Below are 10,522 nucleotides of genomic sequence, written 5' to 3' on the forward strand. Positions count from 1 at the left end.
TTCTGTCGTATGCAATCAACACTCTTGACCAGCCTGGGCAACATAGTAAGACCCTGTCTCTGGAAAAAAAAAATTAGCCAAGCATGGTGGTGCACACGTGCAGTCTCAGCTACTTGGGAGACTGAGGTAGGAGAATTCCTTGAGCCTTGAGTTAGATGTTACAGTGAGCTATGATGGCACCATTGCACTCCAACCTGCAGGAGGAAAAAGAAAAGGTCCTGATTAAATACTTGCATACCCAGAGAAGTTTTCACAAAGTACTCTTGGAGGCAGATCTTAGTGAACAGGAATTGCATTCATTCTGTTAGGAAATTAAGAGTGTAGGTGTGGTTAGTTAATGCTGAATGAATTATCTTTGGAATCTCATCTACTGGTCCATCCGGTCTATTTATATACGTGTGTGTGTGTGTGTGTGTGTGTGTGTGTGTGTGTGTGTGTGTGTATTCTATCTGCCATCTCACTGAGCTTCGCTAGTTTATGCTGCAGTAACAAAAGCCCCCAAATCTTAGCAGCTACACATACAAAGGTCGATTTTCATTGACATTTCCTTGTATGGCAGGTTAACTGTGACTCTACTCTAGACAAGCTCTTTTATTCGTTAGATGGTGAACGCTGTGATACTTGGAGAATTTATGAATGTGGTTCATTCATTCATTTAACAACTGTTTCAATAACTGTATCATACCAGGCAAGGTCAAGTACTGAGAACACGGTACCAAATAAGAAACAACATCTCTGATTTCCAAGACCTTATATTAAAATGAGATTAAATGCATACAAAACAACCATAATGAATATCATATTCATAAATTAAATAGACTTAGTAAATATTCTAAGTTACAAAAATATAAAATTATTAAAACTAAAATGGCCAGGTGTGATAGCTCACACCTGTAATACCAACAACTTTGGGATGACAAGGTGGGAGGATCATTTCAACCCAGGAGTTTCAAACCAGTCTGGGCACCATAGGAAGACCCTGCATACAAAAGATACAAAATTAGCCAGGCATGGTGGTGCATGCCTGTAGTCCCTGCTACTTAAGAAGGCTGAGGTGGGAGGCTGCTTGAGCCTGAGAGGTCAAAGCTGCAGTGAGCCACGATCATACCACTACACCACTGTACTCCAGCCTCGGCAACAGAGCCAGACCCTGTCTCAAGGAGAAAAAAAAAGGAGAAGAAGAAACAATTTAATCGATATACTCGTGAAACTATTATGTAGAATCCTATCGTGTACATTACATCACATCAGCCCTTTAAGTGGCTTAACAGTTAGGTATGATCCATAAAATTTTCCTGGTGATTAAGCATACCTAAGAACAATTAAGTATAAAAGAGGTACTGCCTTGACAGGAAGATTGTAAAAATGTTTAAAGACAAATAAATAAAAAGAGAATAAAACCTGTAGCTCTGTGATACGCAAATAACATCTAACTGAAGTCACAAGGAACATCTAGCAATCATTCTGAACACCAAAGAATTCACTTAATACATTTTGCCTGAACTCCCCACAGATCTCACTTACCAACACCTCTATGTAGCCAAGAAATTGACAATAGTTTATAAATTACCACCTATGACTCCATCTGCTCTACCCACTTAAAAAATGTCATGTATTTCTTTATTCTTTATTATTTTTTGTAGAGACTGGATCTTGCTATGCTGCCCAGGTTGGTCCAGGAACAGACCCACACTGATTTCCTCAATCAGATGACCATACAGCCATCCAATTGATGAACAAAAGCGCTACACAGCGCAGAAGGACAAAGATGGTCTTCTCCATACATGGTTCTGGATCAAGCTGTCAGTCACATCCATGTAGTAAAAAGTGAATCATGGGTGGGTGGGTTGGCTCGAATCCTAGCCCTCTGGGAGGCTGAAGCGGGCAGACTACTTGAGCCCAAGAGTTTGAGACCAACCTGGGAAAATGGTGAATCCCCATCTCTACAAAAAAACCAAACTTAGCCAGGCATGGTGGCACATGCCTATGGTCTCAGGTACTCAGGAGGCTGAGTGGGGAAGATTGCCTGAGCCAGGAAGTGGAGGTTGCAGTGAGCTGAGATTATGCCACTGCCCTCCAGCCAGGGCAATAGAGTGACAGCCTATCTGGGGCATAGGGGTGGGGGGTGGGGAAGCATAAACTAAACTAAAATTGCTATGAGATTAAGTTTTCAAATTCTTAGGTTAGGCATTGATTAACAGGACACAAAACGCAGTCACCGTAAACGAAAAGATTGATCAAGTATAATTTCATTAAAATTAAGAAACTCAGGCTGGGTACACTGGCTCATGACTGTAATCCCTACGCTTTGGGAGGCCAAGGCAGGTACTATCACTTGATCCCAGGAATTCCAGACCAGCCTATGCAACGTGTTAAAACCCAATGTCTACTAAAAATACAAAAAAGAGCTGAGCATAATGGTGCTCCCTTGTAGGTCCCAGCTACTTGGGGGCTCAGGCAGGAGAATCTCTTGAGCCTAGCTTGGGAGGTGGAGGTTACACTGAGCTGTGATTGTGCCACTGCACTGCAGCCTGAAAAACAGAATGAGATCCTGCCTCAAAAACAAAAGAAAACTGAAGAATCTCCATTCACATAAAAACACCATTAAAAGAGTGAAAAGGCATGCTACAGTTTGAAAAACCGAGAAATGTAATACATATAATACATATATATCCTAAAAAGGAGACACATCCAGAATAAAGTATTAGGAATTAACAGAAAAACAAGCATATCAATGAAAACAGGATACGAAGATTGAACAGGCACTTCACAAAAGAGGACATATAAATGGCAATAAAAATACACAATCTCAATGCCAGGAAAATGCAAAATGAAACTACACTGATATATTACTGCACCTCTACTAGAATGGCAAAATAATTTTGAATGGACAAGAATAAGCAAAGATGTGGGGTAACCAGAATATTCCCAGCTAAGCGGTACAACCACTTTGTGAAAATGATCAACAATAACTGATACTAAAGTTTTGTCATTCACATACCTCTAAAACCAACAATGCCACTCCTACATTTATACACCAATCTGGAAATGTTCTATTTCTTGATACGTAGTGAAATTTACTTAGTGTAAATTCATTACCTGTATTTCTTTTCTTTTCTTGAGACGGGCTCTCACTCTGCCATCCAGGCCTGAGTGCACTGGCATAATCATGGCTCACTGTAATCTCAACCTCCCATCTCAGCCTGCCGGGTAGCTAGGACTACAGGCACACACCACCACACACAGCTGATTTTTGTCTTTTCAGTAGAGACGGGGTTTGCTACGTTGCCCAGGCTGGTCTGGAACTCCTGGGGTCAACTGATCTGCTCACCTTGGTCTCCGGAAGTGCTGGGATTACAGGTGTGATCCACGGTCCCGGGACCACCTGTACATTTAAAATTGTGAGCTTCCTCTGTAGACTTGAGTAACTTTCCCAAGACTTCTTTGACACAAAGGTCTCAGAAATCTTAAAGCTACCGTTTTAGAAGAGAAAAAACGAGCTTCTGGTTCACAGCTGAAATTTTACCAATAAAATTTAAAAACAAAAGAAAGCTACTAACGCGTATCAGCTCAGAACAAAGATGAAAACTACCAGCAGATTACTTTTCTTTAACTTTGTCAAGCACTGGGAGTCAAAGAAAAGATAGCACTGCAAGAAAATACTTCCTTTTGAAAGCAGCTTTACCAGCAAAACACAGAAGGAAATGGAGGAAAGCATTCCGGAAGTCTTGCTTAACTCTTCTGTGAGAGGATGCCAACCCAGATGATCTGAGAAGCTCCCAAGGCAGACAGACACAGGGAAACCACAGCAACTCTTTGGAGCGCAAACAGCAGCACCACAATCTAACCTACTGGAAATGCTGCGGGTCATCTGAGGCTTGCCCCGCTAGTCCTGAGGCGATTCAGCGACGGCTACAAACGCTCCCCTAGTGCTTCCTGGATCTGGCACACCTGGCTTGCCCCCCACCAAGCTGGAGACCGCGGCAGGTGCGGAATCCCGGAGGCCAATAAAGACCCCAACTTTGCAAATTTGGGGCTTGAGATCTCCCGCCCCTCAGGTCCCCAGAGGGAACCAATTTCTGGCCTCCAAGGTGGGGCAAAGGGTCAATGTCCTCCACCAGATCGAGGAGGATGTGCCACCGAAGCTGCTCCATCCCTCCACCTCCTGGGATGCCACAGGAAGACTCGCCCACGAGTTTCTTCCCCAGAGCACAGGAGAGCAGGGCTGCGGCCGGCAGTGGCAGGCTAGGAATCCAATGCAGGCAACTTAAGCGCTCGGGGGGCCAGGCGCGCCCGCCCCTCTGGCACAGCAAAAGTTGTGGAGGCCGCCGGCACGCACATCGACCCAGCTGTGCGCCTCTGTTCCCGGACTCACCGCTCTCCCGGCTTGGCGCGGCGCCCTTACCTCGGAAAGGCTGAGTGGACTTCCCCCTAAACCTCGACTTCCTAGTAGACCTACAACTTTCAGTGCAGATCCCGACCGCAGCCCCGCGGCGACACTCACCTCGGAAACGCTGCCTGGACGTCACGGTAAAGCTTCACTTAGCGCGCCGCCGACGCACCGGCCCGCGCCACTGAGCCGCCCGCGCCTACCGCGACGCTGATGCCCGGTCACTGCCGACGCACCGACCGAGCCTCGGACGCCGCTGTCTCCCCACAGACTCTCTGGGCGCCCCCGACGCGCGGTCGCCGCAGACCCTCTGGACGCTGCTGACCGTGACCGCGCCGCCGACGCCACTGAAGCTGTGGCGCCTGGGACTCCGCCGACCCGCTGACCACTCGCGGCCGCCTCCGAGCCTACCGCGCCACCTACACTCCCGACGTGCCGACTGCACCGCTGATTCCACCCGCGCCTGCGACGCCGCCGCAGCGCCTCGGATGTCGCCTTCGCGTGGCAGAGGCCGACCGCGCCGCGAACATCCCCAACATGCCAGAGACGCCCACTATGCAGACCGCGGCGCGTACACCCCCGACGTAGTGACCGTTCCTGGGACGCCACCATCGCGCCGCAGACCTCGCGGACGCCGTCAGCGCCGGGGACCCCACCGCCAAACCGATGACCGCGGCGCGGATGTCCCCGACCAGCATACCGCGCCGCCGATGCCACTGACCTTTTGCGCGGCTGGGAAGCCGCCGAACCGCTAACCGCGCCATGGATGCACCCGACCAGCTTACTGCATCGCCTACATTCTGCACGCGCCGAACGCGCCTCCGACGCACCATAGACGCCGGGATCGCGCCGCTGACGTCACTGACGCGCCGACCACGCTGACGCCATAGAACACCCCCCCCCACGCCACCTGCGCGGATCGCGCCTCCAATGCCGCTGACGCAGTCCAAGCGCGAATCGCGCCACCGACGGCACTGACCTTGTGAGCGGCTGGGAAGCCGCCGAACCGCTAACCCTGCCGTGGATGCACCCGACCAGCTTACTGCACTGCCAACATACCCGACGCGCCGACCGCGCCGCCGATGCATTCCGCGCCTGGGACGCCTCCGACGCACCGTAGACGCCGGGGTCGCGCCACTGACGTCACTGACGCGCGGACCACGCTGACGCCATAGACACCCCTGGACGCCGCTGGCGCGGACCGCGCCTCCATCGCTGCTAACGCCGCCGGAGCGTGAACTGTGCCGATTACGGCGCTGACCCTGTGAGCGGCTGGAAAGCCGCCCAACCGCTGACCGCGCCGTGGGTGCCTCCGATCAGCCTACTGCACCGGCGACATTTCCGAGGCGCCGACCGCGCCGCCAATGCCATCCGCGCCTGGGACTCCGGCCACGCACCATAGACGCCTCGGACTGCCGCTGACACGGTCACCGCCTGGGACACCGCCAATGAAGCTACTGTGCAGGTAAGAGCAAAACCTATCTCTGACTTCCTGTTCCTCTCCCGCTTGTATTCTAAGTCTGAAGCAGGACGCCGTTCCATCATTTTCTGAAAACCGGGGATTCTGCTTTGTATACAAGGACAAAAACCATAGCAGCCATTATTTCCATGGTTGTAGTTTAGAAAGTGAGAGACTTTAGCATTTCTTCTTTCTTTTGTAATAGGAACTTTGTGAGGCGAGCTAGTGAGTATTGGTTTCTGTTCACATACTTCTTATTTCCAATTCTTGGTCATACGTAAATACACATTTCTCTCTCATTCTCTCTGGCTGTCTCTTACTTTTACGGAAGCATTGCCAGGGTCCATGAGGCACATACTATTATCCCTGTTTTACAGAGGAAGAGACAGACTTCTGGCACTGCCCAGCCCTCCAGCCGCAGCTGTGGCCTCCTCTGCCCCTGCCCCTGCCCCTGCTCCAGGCCCTGCTCCGGCATCTACTTCCACAGCAGAGGACTCCCCGGAGCAGCACTTTACAGGACTACACACCTCGCTGTGTGATGCTATTTCAGGCTCAGTGACCCACTCTCCTCCAGAGAAGCTTCGAGAGTGGCTAGAGACGGCTGGGCCCTGGGGCCAGGCTGCGTGGCAGGACTGCCAGGGTGTGCAGGGACTGCTGGCTAAGCTGCTGTCCCAGCTGCAGTGTTTCGATCGCACCCACCGGTGCCCCTTCCCCCACGTGGTGTGAGCTGGCGCCATCTTCGTGCCCATCCACCTGGTGAAGGAGCGGCTCTTCCCTCGGCTGCCACCTGCTTCTGTGGACCATGTGCTGCAGGAGCATCGTGTGGAGCTGCGGCCCAACACACTGTCGGAGGAGCGGGCACTTCGGGAGCTCGCCCTACCGGGCTGTACCTCACGCATGCTGAAGCTGCTGGCGCTGCGCCAGCTGCCCGACATTTACCCTGACCTTCTCGGCCTGCAGTGGTGTCGGCCTGCAGTGGTCTTCTGCGCCAGGTCTCTTCCCACACTGAACTTATCCCAAATCATACTCCTGAGCCTTCCTCAGTCGCCACCCTCAGTCTTTTCCATGTCATTGAAGGGCACCCCTGTTCACAAAGCTCCTCATGCGTGAGATCTCCTGAGGGTCACAGGTGCCTTTCTGACCGAGCGGTTCTGCAGTCCTCAGCCCTGACGGCACAAAAGTGCCCATAGGCTGCGTCGTTTTGTGGTCTGTTTTTCCTCTACTCGTCGTCTTGTGTCTACTATTCTCCAGCTTGTTTTTTTAATGTCCTGGAGGATCACACAACTGCCGAAGTGTCCCGTGGTATGTATGATCACACTTCTTCAGCTAGGGATCTGATGATGGGACCGACGGGATTCCGCCATTGTCCCTCCTGCGTCAGTACACCTGGCATCACGGCCTGAGGCCCCCTCTAGTTCTACTCTCCCTGTGGCCTCCACCGCCACCCTCTTCCATCCGCCTCTTCCTGTAGAAACTGTTCCTCCTAGTTCCATCCCCATAGCAGCAGCCTTGCTCTGGCCCTTACCTGGTCAGGATGGAGAAGGGCCTGAGGCAGTGAGATGTAGATGCTGATCAGCAGCCTGGCTGACTAGCATCCCTGAACCCTGAACATTTACAGAATTGGAGCAGATGCCTTACTGGGATGCAAAAGAAATCCAGGCTCAGGCGTTCTGTTACCACTGAGTGTGAGGGTCAGGCATCACTCAGGGCTGGGCTGCCCAGCTCAGTCCTCTTCCCCATACAGTTGGGCTGTCTGGGGTCCAAAGAGGGTCAGGTCCTTGTCTTCTGGGCTGCCTGGTGGGCAGTGGAGTCTGGCCGCCACACAGTCCCCGCCTGCTCCGAGTGGAGCTTGCAAGAGTCGGGGGCCTGGGAAGGAAGTGACTGGGACCAGGCTTCCTGCCTCTGGCTGAATAGTGTTGCCCCTGTTCTCACTCCCTCCCCCCATCCTTGGGGGCTCCTTTCTGTGTGTGCCCCTAGACAGTGATTCCGGCCTGCCTTTCTTCCAGGTTCCTGCGCTCCCCAGCATGGCTTTTAGGGCAGTCCGTGCCTGGGCCTGGGCTTGGGTTCTGGCTCTGGAGCTGGCATAAAGATGATGGCGGTCTTATGTATGGCAGGGCCCTCTGTTCCCATGCCTTAGTTTTCCCATCTGGACAGTGGGTATTGGGCCACGACAATGGTTCCTGAACTGCTGAGCCCCTTTCCTCTCATCTTTGTACCCAAACAGCCTCTCCTGAGCAGTGCCTGCATCAGATAGAGCTCTGGGGTCACCTGCGGAGAAGCCCATCTTTTTGGCTTGGATGGTCTGGCCAGTAGGCACATGTGGGGAAGAGGTGTGATGCCAGCCTGATGTGGGGCAGAGCAGAAGCACTGTATGGGGGGGCTCTGGAGGCCAGGAGGTGGGACCTGAGGGTACGGGGTCTGCAACCTGACTATGTGTTCATTTTGCAGGTGACTTTGACACTGAGGCTGGAGCTGTGTCCCCCTCAGAGCCCACTGTGGCCAGATATGAGCCAGAGAAACTTGCCCTGGCTCGGAAGTCACCGGCCCCCAAGGTCAGGAAGCCAGGGAGGAAGCCACCAAGGCCTGGCCCAGAGAAAGCAGAGGCAGCTGCTGGGAAAGAGTCCTGTGGTGCCTCCGCTACCCCTGCTGCCAGCACCAGCCCACCTGGCCGCAGGCTGAAGGCCGGTTTCCGCAGTCTGCTGGAGACCACCTGGCTCAATGGGCTGGCCCTGCCTACCTGGGGCCACAAGGCCTCAAGACCAGACCGGCCTTCGCCCCACCCACAGCTGCTGGACAGCCAGAACCCTCACCTGTAGCGCTGGTTGCTGGTGCCGTGTGTACGGCGGTCACTCTCCAGCCTTCCTTCTGCCTGCCCAGCTGCCTGGGCCAGGAGGGGATGCTGGGGCCATGGCTGCTCTCCTGGATGGGGTCCAGCTCTGACCCTGGGGCCCACCCAGGGTGGGCTGAGAGCCCCTGAGCTTTTCATATGAGGGTCTTTATTGGAAGGACTCCTTCCCGTTTCTCCCTAGAGAACACACACATGGGCTCTGGAGCCCAACAGGCCTGGGCTTGAAACCCGGCTCGTGTTCTTGCTGCGTGACCTGGGCAAGACACGTCACACAGCAGAGGGCTCTGTTGAGCCCTCATTCCCCACGTGGAAAATGGGACAACGCCACTTACCTCACAGGGTTGTCGTGGGGATACTGCCTGACACGTACTCCGTCACGGGTTGGTCTCTGCTTCCTCCCTGGGATGGTGGAGAATCGGAGCCAGAGAACCTTCCTATAGAAAGTCTTCGTGTGTTCTAGGACGTGGCTGTCGAAGAGTGGTGCCTTATGCAGTGGATGTGACTCACACCTTTAGGATTCACCCCCAGCACCTGGGGTTGGGTTGGCCCCAGCCCTCCAGCCTGGAGCTCCCTGAGGGAGCCTGCACTGCCCACTCCCAATCCCCAGTGATGGTGCAGGGATGCAGCCTGGAGCTGGTGTCCTTGTTCTGGGGCTACCACTGCCACCCCAGGAGGCCCCAGGCCTGTCCTGAATCGATGTCAGTGCTTCCCTGAACTGCCTCCCCCACCCCAGGCATTCTCCCAGGAAACTTGCATTTTCTAGGAGCGAAGCAGCTGCTGGGGTTCGGGGACTGGTGCAGGCAGGCTGAATGGCAGCTCAGGCTCAGAAGGCCTCTGATCGTCTGGACTGAGGACCCTGCTGCTCCCCAAGCCAGAACCCATCAGCCAGGCCCACTGGCAGCCACCTGCCTTCGGAGGGCTGAGTTGAGCCAGAGGCTGGTGAGCTCTGGATCTTATTTAAGGGATGTTGATGAGCCTCTGGGCCTTCGAGGCAGCCATTAAAGCACCTGGCTTGTGCTCGGAAGTGGGGCCTGGCTGTGTGTGGGGTGGTGGCTTTCATGTTCGTCACTGTGTACCTACCCCTTGCTCTCAGGCTGCTCTCCCTGCTCCCAGTCCAGAAGGTGCTGAGCACCTGCTCCAGCAAGTGGCCAGCTCTGGCTCTGTGGGCCCCTCTCCCATGCATACTTGCTCCGGGAAAGCCCTCCCTCCTGGGACCCCATGGGTCCTGGTGGTGGTGGGTCGGTGGCTTACTGCCTGTTGAGAAATGCTGGTCACTAGACCCCAGCACATGCCCCTCTCCCAGGGCCAAGCATGCCCTTCACCGTCTGTGTGGAACTCCCAACCTCCCCATTGCTGGTGACCATGCGGCCCACTGTCATCAGCTTGGGTGAGTGGTGGGTGGTTTCCTGGGCCCACCCTCAAAGAGACCCTACCCCAGCTGGGCTCGATTTCCTCAAAGGCTTGTCCTCAGGGCAGCTAAGGTAGCTTCCTGGGCCGGTCTTCCCCCTCCACCTGGGCCTGGGGCCAGTCCATTGGGTCATTGTTAGACTTGTGTGGCATCCTGGTGGTGGGGCCCAGCTGCGCCATCCCTCCTGTAGCAGCCTGGCCTGACACTAGGCTGGGATTTGGAGTGGTAGCTGCCATTGTCCCCTTATACTGTTCATACTGGCCTAGGAAGAGTCCTGGGCTGTGGAGGGGACAGGTAAGCACAACACATTGGCCACTGCAGTGTCAACCTGGGGGAGGGTCCTTGGGACCCAGAAGAGGTTTCTAAACTGGACCTTGAAGACAATTAGGAAGTCATGTGCAAAGTGGGGTCTGGGTG

At 53.9% G+C, this 10,522-nt stretch overlaps 2 protein-coding genes and 1 pseudogene across 3 annotated transcripts in view; 2 read left to right on the top strand and 1 right to left on the bottom strand.

The window, feature by feature from the left end:
- LOC144577223 (uncharacterized) overlaps positions 1–5,729 on the bottom strand; it is a 9,487-nt gene extending 3,758 nt beyond the window's left edge. The window contains exons 1-2 of the mRNA XM_078333164.1: positions 5,716–5,729; positions 4,505–5,662 (exon numbers count right to left, since the gene is read on the bottom strand). Of these exons, the coding sequence (XP_078189290.1) occupies positions 4,810–5,662; positions 5,716–5,729 (867 nt within the window). The 3' untranslated portion in view covers positions 4,505–4,809. The remainder of the gene's footprint in view (positions 1–4,504; positions 5,663–5,715) is intronic.
- On the top strand, positions 5,546–7,097 carry LOC144577311 (uncharacterized protein C15orf39-like; annotated as a pseudogene). Its single transcript, XR_013520842.1, has 2 exons — positions 5,546–5,855; positions 6,227–7,097. The product of XR_013520842.1 is annotated as an uncharacterized protein C15orf39-like (transcript).
- Positions 7,098–8,023: 926 nt separating this feature from the next.
- Positions 8,024–9,713, top strand: LOC144577316 (uncharacterized protein C15orf39-like). The gene is made up of 2 exons (XM_078333842.1): positions 8,024–8,179; positions 8,298–9,713. Exons 1-2 carry the CDS (start codon positions 8,167–8,169, stop codon positions 8,663–8,665), a joined length of 381 nt encoding a protein of 126 aa, XP_078189968.1. The 5' UTR covers positions 8,024–8,166; the 3' UTR covers positions 8,666–9,713.
- The last annotated feature ends 809 nt before the right edge of the window (positions 9,714–10,522 follow it).

Source organism: Callithrix jacchus, chromosome 8 (assembly GCF_049354715.1).
Source record: "Callithrix jacchus isolate 240 chromosome 8, calJac240_pri, whole genome shotgun sequence".
Taxonomy (NCBI): Eukaryota; Metazoa; Chordata; class Mammalia; order Primates; family Cebidae; genus Callithrix; species Callithrix jacchus.